This window comes from Lampris incognitus, chromosome 18 (assembly GCF_029633865.1).
Source record: "Lampris incognitus isolate fLamInc1 chromosome 18, fLamInc1.hap2, whole genome shotgun sequence".
NCBI lineage: Eukaryota > Metazoa > Chordata > Actinopteri > Lampriformes > Lampridae > Lampris > Lampris incognitus.
The window spans coordinates 5,221,033-5,238,820 of NC_079228.1; the positions used below are offsets into that span (position 1 = coordinate 5,221,033).

The window sequence follows — 17,788 nt, forward strand, 5'->3', positions numbered from 1 at the left end:
CAGGACACTACACAAAGACACGTGGGGCTGGGTGTCCACATCAGGACACTACACAAAGACACATGGGGCTGGATGTCCACATCAGGACACTACACAAAGACACGTGGGGCTGGGTGTCCACATCAGGACACTACACAAAGACACATGGGGCTGGGTGTCCACATCAGGACACTACACAAAGACACATGGGGCTGGGTGTCCACATCAGGACACTACACAAAGACACATGGGGCTGGATGTCCACATCAGGACACTACACAAAGACACGTGGGGCTAGGAGTCCACATCAGGACACTACACAAAGACACGTGGGGCTAGGTGTCCACATCAGGACACTACACAAAGACACATGGGGCTGGATGTCCACATCAGGACACTACACAAAGACACGTGGGGCTGGATGTCCACATCAGGACACTACACAAAGACACGTGGGGCTGGGTGTCCACATCAGGACACTACACAAAGACACATGGGGCTGGATGTCCACATCAGGACACTACACAAAGACACATGGGGCTGGATGTCCACATCAGGACACTACACAAAGACACATGGGGCTGGGTGTCCACATCAGGACACTACACAAAGACACATGGGGCTGGATGTCCACATCAGGACACTACACAAAGACACATGGGGCTGGATGTCCACATCAGGACACTACACAAAGACACATGGGGCTGGGTGTCCACATCAGGACACTACACAAAGACACATGGGGCTGGATGTCCACATCAGGACACTACACAAAGACACATGGGGCTGGATGTCCACATCAGGACACTACACAAAGACACGTGGGGCTAGGTGTCCACATCAGCCCCACCCAGCCCCACATGGCTGACGGGACACTACACAAACACAGGGACCTTCAGGGACGGTAGTGTTGTTTACCACTACGCGGTGTAAAACAGATACACATGAGTGTGCAAGTGATCTAAATCGAAACAGAATCAGAGCCTGCCTCCATCCACTCCCCTGACTCCATCCACTCCCCTGACTCCATCCACTTCCCCGACTCCATCCACTCCCCCGACTCCATCCACTCCCCCGACTCCATCCACTTCCCCGACTCCATCCACTTCCCTGACTCCATCCACTCCCCCGACTCCATCCACTCCCCCGACTCCATCCACTCCCCCGACTCCATCCACTCCCTCGACTCCATCCACTCCCCCGACTCCATCCACTCCCCCGACTCCATCCACTTCCCTGACTCCATCCACTCCCCCGACTCCATCCACTCCCCCGACTCCATCCACTTCCCCCGACTCCATCCACTCCCCTGACTCCATCCACTCCCCTGACTCCATGCACTCCCCGACTCCATGCACTCCCCCTCCTCTCTGCAAACCAAGGTCCCATATCCTCCCCCCACAGGCTTCCCATACTCCCTCTCAACCAAATGACGTATGGTCACTGCACTCTCAGCATTGTCATTTAAAATGCTAGCGGATGTTCCACTGACCGTGAGGGGGGTATTAACGTGAGGGGGGTATTAACGTGAGGGGGATGTTAACGTGGGATGTATTAACGTGAGGGGGGATATTAACATGAGGAGGGATGTTAACGTGAGGGGGGTATTAACGTGAAGGGGGTATTAATGTGAGGGGGATATTAACGTGAGGAGGGATGTTAATGTGAGGGGGTATTAACGTGGGGGTATTAATGTGAGGGGGAATATTAACGCGAGGAGGGGTGTTAATGTGAGGGGGGTATTAACGTGAGGGAGGTATTAATGTGAGGGAGGATATTAACGCGAGGAGGGATGTTAATGTGAGGGAGGATATTAACCTGAGGGGGGTATTAACGTGAGGAGGGATGTTAACGTGAGGGGGTATTAACGCGAGGGGGTATTAACGCGAGGAGGGATGTTAACGTGGGGGGTATTAACGTGGGAGGGGTATTAACGTGAGGAGGGATGTTAACGTGGGGGGTATTAACGTGGGAGGGGTATTAACGTGAGGAGGGATGTTAACGTGAGGAGGGATTTTAACGTGAGGGGGGTATTAACGTGGGGGTATTAATGTGAGGGGGTATTAATTTGGGGGGTATTAACGTGGGGGGTATTAATGTGAGGGGGGTATTAATGTGGGGGGGTATTAATGTGAGGGGGTATTAACGTGGGGGGTATTAATGTGAGGGGGTATTAATGTGGGGGTATTAATGTAAGGGGGTATTAATGTGAGGGGGTATTAATGTGGGGGGTATTAACGTGAGGAGGGTATTAATGTGAGGGGGTATTAACGTGGGGGGTATTAACGTGAAGGGGGTATTAATGTGAGGGGGATATTAACGTGAGGAGGGATGTTAATGTGAGGGGGTATTAACGTGGGGGTATTAATGTGAGGGGGAATATTAACGCGAGGAGGGGTGTTAATGTGAGGGGGGTATTAACGTGAGGGAGGTATTAACGTGAGAGGGGGTATTAACATGAGGAGGGGTGTTAATGTGAGGGGGGTATTAATGTGAGGGAGGATATTAACGCGAGGAGGGATGTTAATGTGAGGGAGGATATTAACCTGAGGGGGGTATTAACGTGAGGAGGGATGTTAACGTGAGGGGGTATTAACGCGAGGGGGTATTAACGCGAGGAGGGATGTTAACGTGGGGGGTATTAACGTGGGAGGGGTATTAACGTGAGGAGGGATGTTAACGTGGGGGGTATTAACGTGGGAGGGGTACTAACGTGAGGAGGGATGTTAACGTGAGGAGGGATTTTAACGTGAGGGGGGTATTAACGTGGGGGTATTAATGTGAGGGGGTATTAATTTGGGGGGTATTAACGTGGGGGGTATTAATGTGAGGGGGGTATTAATGTGGGGGGTATTAATGTGAGGGGGTATTAACGTGGGGGGTATTAATGTGGGGGTATTAATGTAAGGGGGTATTAATGTGAGGGGGTATTAATGTGGGGGGTATTAACGTGAGGAGGGTATTAATGTGAGGGGGTATTAACGTGGGGGGTATTAATGTGAGGGGGGTATTAATGTGGGGGGGTATTAATGTGAGGGGGTATTAACGTGGGGGGTATTAATGTGAGGGGGTATTAATGTGGGGGGGTATGATCAGAATCATTTAGCTGAAGGTCCGAGACAAAACTTGATTTTCAGATGAACATCATCCCTGCAACATCCACATAGGTGATTCAGTGTCTCTCCCTCCCTCCCTCCCTCCCTCTCTCCCTCCCTCTCTCCCTCCCCTCCCTCCGCTCCCTCTGTCCCTCCCCTCCCTCCGCTCCCTCTGTCCCTCCCTCCCTCTCTCACTCCCCTCCCTCCCCTCCCTCCCTCTCTCCCTCCGCTCCCTCTCTCCCTCCCTCTCTCCCTCCCTCCCCTCCTGGAAAAGCTTTGAGAAGACAGACCCAGGTGTCCTTGGCACGTGCCTCACCTTGTCTCCCCCCCATCCCCTCTCACACACCTTCCTCTGGCTGTTGTTTGAGCAGTCCTGTGTGCCGGCTGGTGGCAAATGAATTACTAACCTCTTCAATATGGCATGGCACATCTGTCTGTCTGTCTGTCTGTCTGTCTGTCTGTCTGTCTGTCTGTCTGTCATTCTGTCTGTCTGTCGTTCTGTCTGTCGTTCTGTCTGTCTGTCTGTCGTTCTGTCTGTCGTTCTGTCTGTCTGCCTGTCTGTCTGTCGTTCTGTCGTTCTGTCTGTCTGTCGTTCTGTCTGTCTGTCATTCTGTCTGTCGTTCTGTCTGTCTGTCGTTCTGTTTGTCTGTCTGTCTGTCGTTCTGTCTGTCTGTCTGTCTGTCTGTCTGTCGTTCTGTCTGTCTGTCTGTCGTTCTGTCTGTCTGTCGTTCTGTCTGTCGTTCTGTCTGTCTGTCGTTCTGTTTGTCTGTCTGTCTGTCGTTCTGTCTGTCTGTCTGTCTGTCTGTCTGTCGTTCTGTCTGTCTGTCGTTCTGTCTGTCTGTCTGTCGTTCTGTCTGTCTGTCTGTCTGTCGTTCTGTCTGTCTGTCGTTCTGTCTGTCTGTCTGTCGTTCTGTCTGTCTGTCGTTCTGTCTGTCTGTCTGTCTGTCTGTCTGTCGTTCTGTCTGTCTGTCTGTCTGTCTGTCTGTCTGTCGTTCTGTCTGTCTGTCTGTCGTTCTGTCGTTCTGTCATTCTATCTGTCTGTCTGTCTGTCTGTCGTTCTGTCTGTCATTCTGTCTGTCTGTCTGTCGTTCTGTCTGTCTGTCTGTCGTTCTGTCTGTCTGTCTGTCTGTCTGTCTGTCTGTCTGTCGTTCTGTCTGTCTGTCGTTCTGTCTGTCTGTCTGTCTGTCTGTCATTCTGTCTGTCTGTCGTTCTGTCTGTCTGTCTGTCGTTCTGTCTGTCTGTCTGTCGTTCTGTCGTTCTGTCTGTCTGTCGTTCTTTCTGTCTGTCGTTCTGTCTGTCTGTCTGTCATTCTGTCTGTCTGTCGTTCTGTCTGTCATTCTGTCTGTCTGTCGTTCTGTCTGTCTGTCGTTCTGTCTGTCTGTCTGTCGTTCTGTCTGTCTGTCTGTCTGTCTGTCTGTCTGTCTGTCTGTCATTCTGTCTGTCTGTCTGTCATTCTGTCTGTCTGTCTGTCGTTCTGTCTGTCTGTCGTTCTGTCTGTCTGTCATTCTGTCTGTCTGTCTGTCATTCTGTCTGTCTGTCTGTCTCTCTGTCTGTCGTTCTGTCTGTCTGTCAGTCTGTCGTTCTGTCTTTCTGTCATTCTGTCTGTCTGTCTGTCTGTCTGTCTGTCTGTCTGTCTGTCTGTCGTTCTGTCTGTCTGTCTGTCTGTTGTACATTTTGCCAAGCTATGCCCTCCACCATCTTTTGACCCATCTTTGTCTATTTTTTGCCTACCCATGTTTCCTTTAACTGTATCTCTCAATTTCTTTCTTTTTCTCTTTTGTTATTCACAAAACACACACACACACACACACACACACACACACACACACACACACACACACACACACACACACACACACACACACACAAGCCAGAAAGGACAGACAGGCCCCCTCTTCTTCAAGGTTTAGGCGTTGTCTAAGCCACCCTGTAAGGTCCCCATGCACCTTGTTTTCACCAGGTCTGTGGGCAGTAAAGTAGTGTCTCTCTTTGTCTTAAAGAAAAACTATATTCACTGACTCGTCTCCTTTCCTCCTTTCCTCCTTTCCTCCTCCCCCCTTCTTTCCTAACTGTCCCCAGTGTGATCCAGGCGAAGCTACCAAGTTGCTGTATGACCTTCTTTACACGGAGCCCATTAAAGTTGTCCTGATGCCCGGCTGCAGCTCTGTCTCCACCCTGGTGGCGGAGGCGGCTCGTATGTGGAACCTCATAGTGGTACGCACCTCCCTGTTCTCCTGTCTTCTTCTGTTGCTTTGTTCAGACCACGGCTGCAGACGAGCACTTATGTCCTCCTCTAGTTGCTGGCTTTGGCCACAAATACTACGTCATGTTTTGTGAAAGGGGAAGTTCCTCAGTGCAGATCTGAGCGGAGGACGGAGTTGGGCAGGGAAGCGCTGGCAGAGGCGGTAGTACTCTCCGCTGGCAAGGGAAAGCCGGGTGAAGTAAATGTTCCTCTCAGCTGTTTATTGGCAGTGCTTGAGTGCAGTTCTGTGTGAGGCTTCCACTTTAACAAAGAACCGGTTAGCTGTGATTCACTTGGCAGGAGTCGGGGAATACGAGGCCCTGAACTACAAGTGTAGCACGGCAAGTACAAGAGGGCCGGCAAGAATAAAACCAACAAGTGTGATTCCTTCATTTTATCAAGTTAAAAATTGGACTAAACACTTCACCAAAAGAGTCTGTGAGATTACTTAGGCAAAGGTGGAGCTCTGCTAGATGGTTTTGTTTTGTCTTGAACATTTCTTTTTCATTTCAGCATTTGCTTGCCGTCAGCCTATGTCGTTGTGTAAAATGAGTAAACTCAACACCAGTTTACCTCCGAGAGCTCGTTGAAGGACCCAATATTTTCGATAAGTTCCAATCCAGCTTTCACCACCAACATAGTACAGAAACAGCACTGCTCAGAGTGACAAATGACGTCCTCATGCCAGCTGACATAGTGCACATTCTGTCCTGGTTCTGCTTGACTCACCTGCTGCTTCTGGTACTACCGGTCCTCCGTCATGGTCGGACGTTTGAATGCGTGGGTTGGGATCTCGGGCTCTGCTCTCAGATGGCTCTCATCCTATCTGTCTAACAGGAAGTTTCAGGTTGCCATAGACAACTTTGTGTCTATGGCAACTGTTCCACAGGGTCCCATCTTTTTCTCAATCTATAGAATAGTAATAATAATCATAATAAATTAAACTTATATAGCCTTTTTCTAACACTCAAAGTGGCTTTACAATAAACGGGGTGAAACAAGACAACAGATCAACACAACACAGACATACAGGGGTGGATGGGAAGGGGGGCTACGAGAGGGAGAAGCGGCAGCCACACATGACGCCAGCAGTACCCCCCCCCCCACTTAAACACATGATACAGAAGGGCAACGTCATAAATCACATGGATGGCAGATGAAAGCAAGTGTGTATGTTACCTCTAGGCGATCTGGTTGGCCAGTTCTATTGCATCTCTCACTGCTGCTACGCTGATGACATGCAGCTGTATTTATCAGTTAAGCCGAATGATATGGGTAATACTTGTACCCTTCATGACTTCCTGCCTGCTATTAAGGAATGGATGTCACTCAATTTCCTTCAGCTCAATTCAGACAAAACTGAGGTTCTCCTTATTGGTCCTAATAAGTTTGTCCCATAAGTGAAACCTTGTATCGGCCCTCAGGCCACCAATGTTAAACCCTTCTCAAGAAATCTGGGTGTACTCTTTGACCAAAATCTTAATTTCGATCTACACATAAACAAGCTTGTGCAAACCTGCTTTTTCCAGCTCCGTAACATCGCAAAAATCAAATCAATGCTATCAGCCAAAGATTTTGAATTACTAACCCATACCCTAATTTTTTCACGGCTTGACCACTGCAGTGCTCTTTTCTCCCGTCTCAGCCAAGCAGCCCTGTCCCGCCCGCAACTCGTGCAAAACACCGCAGCCAGGCTGCTCATCAATACCGATCTTAGATCCCACATCACACCAATCCTCGTATCTCTTCATTAGCCAGCAGTAAATTATAGAATAGACTTCAAGATACTGCTTATCCCATGTAAGGCCCTACATGGTCTTGCCATTTCATACATTTCTGAACTTTTGCATCCTTACTCTACCTCTTGGCCACTCAGATCTTCCAACCAGGGTCCTCCCACTCCCTCTGCAAATCTAAGGGTGACTGTGCTTCTGCCATAAGGGCCCTCTCCCTTTGGAACAGCGCCCCCCGCCGCCCCTTAGATCAGCTGAGTCTGTAAGCAGCTTTAAAAAAAATCTTCTCAAAACCCATCTCTACCGACTTGCCTTCCCTGTAATGAGGCTGTAATCTTTACTTTTCTGTATACAACTGTATATGTGCGTGTTTATTTTTTTCTGTATCTTGTGCATCATTTTATAGCTTTGTTTTAAAAAGATTCTGTATAAATAAACACTTACTTAATTTACTTACTTACATCCTATGATTTCAATTTATTTACCAATCAACTCAAGGTTATTGTAATATTTGCTTATGATTTCAGTGGCTTGGGTCTCTAAACTGTCTTTTGATGTAAAATACCCTGAACCAAGATGTTGCATGCAGCTTATGAATGGATCAGTTGCAATTACATCAATTCCAATTGTGGCTAGTATATTGGGGTCATGAACATGACAGGCTGACAACTCAGAGTTGAGAGCAAGAACAGCATTGATTTAATCCTCCTGACTGGGTAAATGGTCAGTAAATGCACTCACAGAAAAACCAAAAGGTTTCTACATGTCCCCTTTCCTCATTTTTCAGAGGCACTGCTATTTTAAAGTCAGAGGTTTTGCACCAGTTGCCACATTAATGTCTGACCCATATTCCTCTGCAGTGGCCGTTGTTATTGCCCGCTATATAAACCACAGTTTCATGTTGCTGTTGATTAACAAATATGGTCAATAGGGCCAACATGATTTATTTGTTGTGGTTTTTTTTTTAACATGAGTCTTTACCGCTGGACTTGGATTAACCGATGATTGTTTTAGAGAGCTCCGGGTGATGCTGCAGCTCTTTATTGGATCTTTTACTAGGTAATCTGCAATAACAAAAACATGTACCAGAAACAACAGATGCCACTATGCCCTCGGTCATACAACATGGGTCTTTCTACCCATGTGGCTTTTTTCATATATTCATGCAGCCTCCTAAAAGGTCTTACAGCTTTCACTGTTGTGGTTGAACGGTGTTTCTAGGGCCATGGTAATCATTATTTATACTTATTCTTTATCACTTTTGGCTGCTCAAGGCCCCTTTTGCCTTGGCGGCACAACCTCTGCATTATCTCCTTTAGCATCAAGTGTATTATTTCTTTTATAAACCAGTTACGCTGTTTTAAAAACGCAAATATTTGGAACATGGTATTTTAAAAAAGTCCTAACAAAAATAAATTGCAACAAAAAATAGTTGCTTCTTTTGTTTAACTCCTAATAGATGTTGCTAGCTACTTAGTTACTGTTTGTTCAGCTAATGTTCACAGCATGACGTTGTGAGATTATAAGTAGACCAGAAAGAGAAAAGCTGAAACGTTGCTATGTTGCTTGATAAGTTTGATACGTTTTAGCCATAGTTCTATACTTTGTAGCCAGCTCTTGCAGATTTATATCGAGAAGTAATGAAGTAACGGTACTATCCAACTCGCGTTATCATGGCTGCCCAAAAGAGAAACAACAGGAACAATGGATGGAAGCTGTTTTATGAGTTTTGGAACACTCGCTGTTGACCCGTCATCCTCCTTCCTTAAACCCTGGGCTCTGTCGAAGCAATGTGAGTTAATGAAGGTTGGATTGTGTGTTTTTCTACTTTTCCTTGATGGCTCAAATGCTTTCCTGTTCACCAAGCTTACTTACAATCTAAATTTCTGTGATCTGAATTTGAGAGGTTCCTATTTGGGGACATGAATTTCAAAACCACATGTTGTGTCGGTATTGTTATTTTCCAATTACTGAGATATGTAAAATTTACCACCAGTTTAATTCAGCCTTACCAACTGACACACACATATTTAACAATACTGAATTCAGATTCAAAATATACTTCTTTCAGCCAGCCGCAAAAAAAAAGGTTTTGCTAAGTACCTGTAATACATCACTGTTTTCTCTATAACTGTAATGTATATAACATCTATTTATAATACTTTTCTATAATAGTTATATAACATATTATATAAAATATATAATATTTATAATAATTATATATTTATAAAATCCAGTGCTCCAATTATCGGGGCATCACACTGCTCAGCCTCCCTGGGAAGGTCTACTCTAGGTTGCTGGACAGGAGGCTGCAACCGAGTGTTGAACCTCGGATCCAGGAGGAACAATGCGGATTCCGTCCTGGCCGTGCAACAACGGACCAACTCTTTACCCTTGCGGAAGTGCTGAGGGAGGCATGGATGGTTGACCATGTCTTTTGTGGGCTTGGAAAAGGCTTACGACCGTGTGCCCGGGGAAGTCTGTAGGGGTACTGCGAGAGTATGGGTTACCGGGGCAGTTGCTAAAAGCCACACGGTCCATGTAAAACCAAAGTGAGAGCTGTGTCCGTATTCTAACACAAAGTCAAACACATTTTCGGTCGGTGTCAGACTCTGCCAAGGATTCCCAATCCCTTCCCAAGGGATTGCCAATCCATTGTCTCTGATTGTGTTTGTGATGTTCATGGACAGGATCTCAAGGCACAGCCAAGGTGAGGAGTGTGTCCGTTTTATGAACCTCAGAATTGCATCTCTGCTCTTCGCAGATGATGTGGTTTTGTTGGCTTCATCAGAACGTGACCTCCAGCACACTGGGGTAGTTTGCAGCTGAGTGTGAAATGGCCGGAATGAGAGTCGGCACCTCCACATCTGAGGCCATGGTTCTCTACCGGAAAATGGTGGATTGCTCCCTACGGGTTGGGGATGAGTTGCTGTCTCAAGTGAAGGAGTTCCAGTATCTCGGGGTCTTGTTCACGAGTGAGGGTAGGATGGAATGAGTGATTGACAGGCGGATTGGTGCAGCATCAGCAGTAATGTGGACGTTGTACCGGACCGTTGTGGTGAAAAAGGAGCTGAGCCAGAAGGCAAAGCTCTCAATTTACCAGTCAGTCTTTGTTCCGACCCTCACCTATGGTCATGAGCTTTGGGTAGTGACCAAAAGGGAGAGATCGTGGATACAAGCGGCTGAAATGAGTTTCCTCCGTAGGGTGTCTGGGCTCAGCCTTAGAGATAGGGTGAGGAGCTCATACATCCGGAGGGAGCTCGAAGTAGAACCGCTGCTCCTTCGCGTCGAAAGGAACCAGATGATGTGGTTCGGGCATCTGATCAGGATGCCTCCTGGGTGCCTTCTTTTGAAGGTTTTCTGGGCACGTCCAACTGGAAGGAGACCCCGGGGTAGACCCAGAACTCGCTGGAAGGACTACATGTCCAATCTGGCCTGAGAACATCTTGGGATACCCCAGGAGGAGCTGGAGGACGTTGCTGGGGAGAGGGATGTCTGGAGTGTCCTACATAGCTTGCTGCCACCGCGACCCGACCCTGGCACGGTGGCACAGTGGTTCGCACGATCGCCTGACAGCAAGAAGGTCCTGGGTTCGAGCCCCAGGGTAGTCCGACCTTGGGGGTCGTCCCAGGTCATCCTGTGTGTGGAGTTTGCATATTCTCCCCGTGTCTGCGTGGGTTTCCTCCGGGTGCTCCGGTTTCCTCCCATAGTCCAAAGACATGTAGGTCAGGTGAATCGGCCATACTAAATTGTCCCTAGGTATGAATGTGTGTGTGTGTGTGTGTGTGGGCCCTGTGTGATATCTGGCGGCCTGTCCAGGGTGTCTCCCTGCCCGCCGCCAATGACTGCTGGGATAGACTCCAGCATCCCCGCGACCCTGAGAGCAGGATAAGCGGTTCGGACAATGGGTGGATGGGTGGACATATTTACTATCTACTTTGAAATATTAACTTATGTGTAGGTCATAGATTTTTCCTTTCTCTATATTAATTTAGTCTTACACGGTGTTAATGTCATTGCTGCTGTTTGTACATTTTCACTCAGCTGTTTAATCTTCATTTTCTGGTCGTTGTGTTCCCCCAGCACGGCGGCAGAGTGGCCATCAGAAGTCGAGCCATATCCGGCTCGACTTCTGATGGTTCTGCTGCCCTGACTGAACCTCATCTCATGCACAGTGTTTTACATCGCGATCTTTTCACTTCATGCAGGACTTGCGTCACCCCTCTGTTTGTCATGATGATTATTTCCCCTTGCTAATTTTAGGGGGTTGTTCTTTCCTCGCTGATTGTTTTTCTATTCTTTTGACAAGTCTTGACGCTGCAGTGATTCAGCCCCCCCCTTTATGGATCATTATATTTCATATAATCTAATGCAACCTAATTTAATTTTGATAAAGCTCATTTATTCTGCCTCATTCCTCTTCAATATTTTTCTCCCCATCTCTCACGTGACCTAAAGGGTCGCCCTTTTCTCCATTTTTTGGTTTGTTCTTTCTTTCTTGTTTTCTGTCTGCTGTGTGACAGAGCTGGGTATCAGTCAGTGTGTTTACATGCACAGTTAAGTGGAGCTACGGTTACAGCTCAACTAGCTCATGTAATTGGACTACTATCGTTGTCCCAGTACACAAGAACCGGACAAGAACCGGCGGAGAGTCCATTTATAGCTTGTTTGCAGTCACGTGATTCTGATGACGCGCGAGATTCAGATGGAGGGCAGGAAGTGAAAAGCAGAATGCATTCATTACACAACAGAACTACATCCGGGGGAAGGTCCTAGGTAGTAATGTGTAAACCAATTTACTGCTACTGCCACCTAGTGGACATACAGGTAAGTGGATCTGGTTTATTACACAAGTTACTACACTCCCCCACCGTTAGGCTAACAAAGGGTGTCTCCACAGGGATCAACGATATGAATAACGATGACACAAAGTAGGCATGTGCCAAACATGACCTCCAGCTAGTGTAATGTGATTCAACATGACTCATTCTAGTCAACATTTAACAGTCGCTTTCGAGGAAACAATTGTTTGTTTGTTTGTTTTTTTTCTAACATGTTTTCAATGCTACCTAGGAAGTTCAGGGTGGACTACCTGACTCCCGTGAGATCAAAGCACATACTTGTCTTTCCTTGAACATGATCTCACCACTACCTATCATCATCTTTCAGATATGTTGGGTAACACTTCTGCCGGGTGGTGACGAACCTCCTGTGGCGGTGAGGGGACAGGTAAGACCACTCTGTCAGGGATCACCCTCTCTGGCCCCCCAAGTTCAACCGCAGGCCTCTGGGTTCTCTGATAGTCTCGCAGGAGCTACTTCTGAACTGCGTTCCAGCTCCTCTGAAGGTTCCATAGGTTGGTCTGGAGATTGGCAGGACTCCGGGTGACGTGCTCGCACCTAGTCAATGTGTCTCCTCATCCTCTATTTACTGCCAAGAATCACTGTATAGGAAACAGGACCAGAAGATGACTCAACTGCAGCTGAAATCCATTTTGTTCCTAAGCCGTAATTCCTTGTGTATACAGCATCCCCGGGTGCAAACCTTCTCAGCTTGACCGTTTTGTCATGATGTTCTTTCTGTTTCAGCTGTTTCTGTTGAATTTTCAACTTTAGGTCAGGTTTCAGTAGGTCAAACGCAGATCTCAGTCGTCTGGACATCAACATTTCTGCAGGCGACGAGGGTTGATGCGGTAGCTGAACAAGAACCTGGAAACTCTGGCCTCGATGCTATCTCCTCTCATTTTTTTCATCCCCTCTTTAAAGGTCTGTACCGCCCGCTTCACTAAACCCTTAGAGGAGGGGTGGAACGGCGCTGAGGTGAAACGTTGAATCCCGTTTTGTGACATAAAATGGCTGAATTCCGCACTTGTGAAGCAACTGCCGTTGTCAGACACTAATATCTGTGGCAATCCATGGACTGCGACGCACTGCCGTAGCTTTTCAATTGTTGCACGTGTTGTAGAGGCATTCAGCGGATAAACCTCTAGCCACTTCGAATGTGCGTCGATTATCACCAAGAACATCTTGCCCAAGAACGGCCCTGCGTAGTCCACATGAATGCGAGACCATGGCAGCTCGGGCCATTCCCAGGGGTGCAGTGGTGCATTAGGTGGCGATTTTCTGTTTTGCTGGCATTCCACGCATATGCTGACCTCCTTTTTGATATCCTTGTCCATCCGCGGCCACCACATGTAAGACCTTGCTAAACCTTTCATACGAGACATGCTCGGATGTGACTGATGGAGCATCTTCAACAGAACAGACCACCCGTGCGGAGGAATCACTGTTCTGGCTCCCCACAGGACACACCAATCTCGCATACTCAACTCCAGACAGCGGGTGTGATATGGCATGAGTTGAGGATCCTTTACCTCTGGCCAGCCATTCAAGACATACGTAGCTGTGCACCAGGGACAGTGTGGCATCCCTTGCCATCCACTTCCTGACTTGTGACATGTTCACCGGTTAATCGTCCATATGATCCATCATCAGCACTTGGTCCTGTAGACCGTCATCCTCAACCAGCTCTGGAACCGGGAGTCTACTGAGAGCATCGGCGTTACTATGATACTTGCCCGGCTTGTAGATTATCTGATACTCATATGCTCGAAGTAGAACTGCCCATCTCTGAATTCTTGGGGAAACCATCTGGGGGACAGGTTTCATCTCATGGAATAAGGATAGTAAGGGCTTATGGTCAGTGGCGATCGTGAATCTACGACCATAGAGATATTTGTGAAATCTCTGTATTCAAAAGATCACGGCCAGGCCCTCTTTATCTAGCTGAGAGTACCTTTTCTCAGAAGGAGTGAGTGTCCTTGACATAAGCAGAGTAATGGACTAGCAAGCTTGTTGATTGGAGAAGCTCTTTTGACTTTTGGAAAGCTTCATCTTGCTTTGTAGTCCATGCCCATTTTTCATCTTTTCGGAGGAGCTGGTGCATCGGCGCAAGCACCGTGAAGAGGTTGGGAAGGAAACGGTTATAGTAATTTAGTAAACCAAGATATGCCTTGAGCTCTGTGACACTGGACGGGGACGGAGCTTCCACAATGGCTTTAACCTTCGACACCATGGGATGCAAACCCTACGCGTCTACTTTATGTCCCAGATAGTACACCTCGTTTTCCAGCAGTTGGCACTTGCTTCGTTTCTGTTGGTTCTGGTATTGGACATTTAACTCTGTGATCCCTAACACCTTTATGCTTTCCCCTGTGTAAGTCTTTAATTTAATAGCTGAGGGCTTTAATGCAGGCTTTTTTGCATTTGTCCACTGCACCTTAAATGTTGACTCATTCATCAAAGTGATGCTACATCCGGTGTCCAGGTCAAATTCCACCATTTTCCCATTGATTTGCATGGCCACTGTAGCTACGTTCAGACCAAAGGCGGCGAGAGAGTTGGCGCCGCTTTGTTCGCCCGTGTTTGGCCGCCAGCTCCGCCAGGTGTGTTCGAACAGAACGCGAATTCGCTGTGTTGACGTCACAACAAGCAGTCTAGTTACACCAACGCTGCTAGCAAGTTTGCTAGACCGCACACAACAAATACCACACACGAGAAGTTTGTGTTTACTTGTGATCATCATGGATGAGCGACGGAGATCAGTTGCGGCGGCTCTGCTTTACATCAACTTGCACCGCCGAAACCGGCGTCAGCGTTCGGTTTGGGTTCATAGCATAAACCGGAGACGTGCCCAGCTTGGCGAATTTCACCGGCTCGTTCAGGAGTTGCGTTTGGACGGCGTCCGAAAAGAATTCTGGGTAGGAGGCGTGTCTTCTTTCCCAACATGAAGGCGGGTTCTAACCCTACTTGAAGGTGATTGGCTATCGCCTGGCGAAATCTTCGCCCGAGTTGGCCATTTTTGAACTCCCGCGAAGGCGCGTTCGTCGCTCAATTCGCCCGATTCGCGCCGCCCGTAATTTCGCCGCGGATTATTCCGCCCATTCGCCTCCTCCCGTTGACTTTGCATGCATTCGCGCCGCCCAAACAATTCGCACCGCCTTTGGTCTGAACGTAGCATAAGGGGTTTCACTTCTGCGTGGCTACTTTGTACGGTGTACGTTGAACGCGCTTGTTCCGAGCCCTCTGATTCGTCTGGATCAGCTGTGAGATGATGCGAGCGGCTGCTGTGGCCTCTGCCCTGCGCGTTGCTACGCTGCCTTTGCTCTCTGCTCGTTTTAGCTTCACTGCGCTTGTTCTTGTTTCTACACGCCTGCGCAGTGTGTCCTATCCTGCCACACGAATGGCGTTTCTCTTGTTTACATCGGCAACCCGACGGTGCATGTCTGCCTTTGCAGCGGTAACAGTCTTTCATCTCCTCCTCTGCGCGGCGGGTCTCAGTTCTCCTTTGCGATGCCAGCGGCTCACTACCGTGCTCCGCTATTCTACTGCCTGGCTCCATGGCTACTGGTGCTTTAAGTGCGTCCTCAGATGTGAGATGGGTTTCCGACAGGAACCTCCTCTAAATGCGTTCGCTGTTTACTCCGCATACGAGCCGATCCCGGAGCTTTTGTATAAGCGTTTGTCCGTAACTGCGGCCTTGAGCCAGTCTCCGCGGCTCTGCCACAGACTCAGCACCAGACCCGTTGGGCTTTCTCATGCGCCGATCCAACTTAAAGCGCTGTACGGTTCTTCTGGGTCTGGGGTTAAAGTGGTCTTTCAGCAACGTCCCTACCTCTTGGAGAGTGCGTTCTCCTGGCTTATCAGGCCTTAGGAAGCTGCGCATCAGACGATCCGTTCGTGCACCGACAACACTTATGAGAACCGGCTTCTGTTTGGCTGCGTCCTCTGTTCCGTTTGCGATAAAGAAATGTTCCACAACCTCACAGTGCTCTGCCCCGGGTTGGACATTTTGATCACTTCTCTCGTACAAGCAGCGCTGCCCGGCTCGAACCTCGTCGCCCAATGTGTAGTACGCTGACTACAGGGGACCAGCACACACACACACAGCATTTGTTTACTTGTATATTGATGAAAACTTCGCGAGCACAACACAGCACAGCCATCTCGGCAGGCCGCCATTACACAACAGAGCTACATCCGGGGGACGGTCCTATGTAGTAATGGGTAAACCAATTTACTGCTACTGCCACCTAGTGGGCATACAGGTAAGTGGATCTGGTTTATCACACAAGTTACTACACTATGTAAAAAAAAAAAAAAAGAAATCACTTCCTGCCCTCCGTCTGTAGTCCGCGACGTCATACGCCAACAACCCGGAAGTATGTCCGACCCCGGTACGGTGGGTGGCGATATGCCCCCTTTCAGCTGGTTGCTTTTCTTTTTTCATCTTTTCATTTTTCTCCCCAATTGCACATAACCAACTGCCCCACTCTTACCCACGTCAGACTTCCCACCCGCAGACACGGCCAGTTGTGTCTGTAGGGACGCCGGAGGCAAAACGGGGATTCAAACCGCCGACCCCCGTGTTGGTAGGCAACGGAATAGACCGCTGGGCTACCCGGACGCCCCAGCTGGTTGATACTGGACCTTCTTCCGGTTGACCTATTGCGTCACATACCAAACAAGCGACAAACACGTCAGCAAGCTGACACAACATGAAGTTAGTCCCCCCCCCCCGTCTGTCCAGAGAGGCGTGGTTCTCGTTCTAGCACTCGCCATGTTGACACTACGCTGTTCGACTTCCGGGTGAAAGACCGCCGCGGGAACTATGGGTCATGCGCAGAACGCCTAGGCCGGTTCGGGGCCGACTGAAGCGTATACATGCCAGAGTAAATCCCTCCCAGCCGCATCATCTAGGTCAGTGTTAGTCCCACTTCCAGAAACTCGATTCAGTTCCATTTCAGTCGGGCTAACACGCTTACATATGTTTTAAAAGTCCAGTTTTACTCGGAATGACACAACAAATCCACGTTTTCTCGCATCATGTGAACGCACTGATTGGGATGACCTTGACTGTAACGTGCTGTGTCTGGTTCTGGTTTCGGCCCCTCCCTCAGCTCTCGTACGGCTCCAGCTCCCCAGCGCTCTCCAACCGGCAGCGCTTCCCCACCTTCTTCCGCACGCACCCGTCTGCCACGCTGCACAACCCCACGCGCGTGCAGCTCTTCCAGAAGTGGAAGTGGACTAAGATTGCCACCATCCAGCAGACAACCGAGGTGTTTACGTCGGTGAGTGATGTTTACAGGCATGCGTTTAAAAAACACACACGCACGTTTGCCATTTTGGCCCCGATGGTCTGTGTGGACTTTGTTGGCCTGTGTGTTGGACTGCCCCGTCTCATCGCCCCGCCGTCACTACGCTGGAGTACAGAGGGAACGAAATGATTGAGGCCACAGAGTTCTCCTTTCTCATTCCCTCTGCTCTCCACCACCTCCCTCCCTGATCACCCCCCCCCTCCTGTCCTCCATCACACTTTCCCTCTCCCGTGATTGCTCTCTGGCTCATGTTGTCCGTCACCCACTGCCTCATCTATTAGCATGACTCCCCTGGGCTCTGTCTCTGCCCCAGCCGACACACCTCACCTTTTGGCGTCATCCCCCACCCGCCGACTGCATCCCCTCCACCTCATCTTTTCCGTATCAATCCTTCACTCTTCATCACCAATTCCGTCTTCTCCTCTCCCTCCACACCATCTATTAACATGTCGTGGTGCGTCTCATCGTGTTGCTGTGTTTGTTTTTGTCACACTTGTTCTCGGTCCATGTTTTCACCCCCCCCCACCCCCCTCCTCCCCTCTCTTTTTTTCTGGACACCCCCCCTTTTCCCCCCAGTTGTACT

At 48.8% G+C, this 17,788-nt stretch overlaps 1 protein-coding gene across 1 annotated transcript in view; it reads left to right on the forward strand.

Annotated features, from left to right (window-relative positions):
• gabbr1b (gamma-aminobutyric acid (GABA) B receptor, 1b) overlaps positions 1-17,788 on the forward strand; it is an 86,581-nt gene that overhangs the window by 10,624 nt on the left and 58,169 nt on the right. The window contains exons 2-3 of the mRNA XM_056298649.1: positions 5,154-5,288; positions 17,008-17,178. Coding sequence (XP_056154624.1) covers positions 5,154-5,288; positions 17,008-17,178 — 306 coding nt within the window. The remainder of the gene's footprint in view (positions 1-5,153; positions 5,289-17,007; positions 17,179-17,788) is intronic.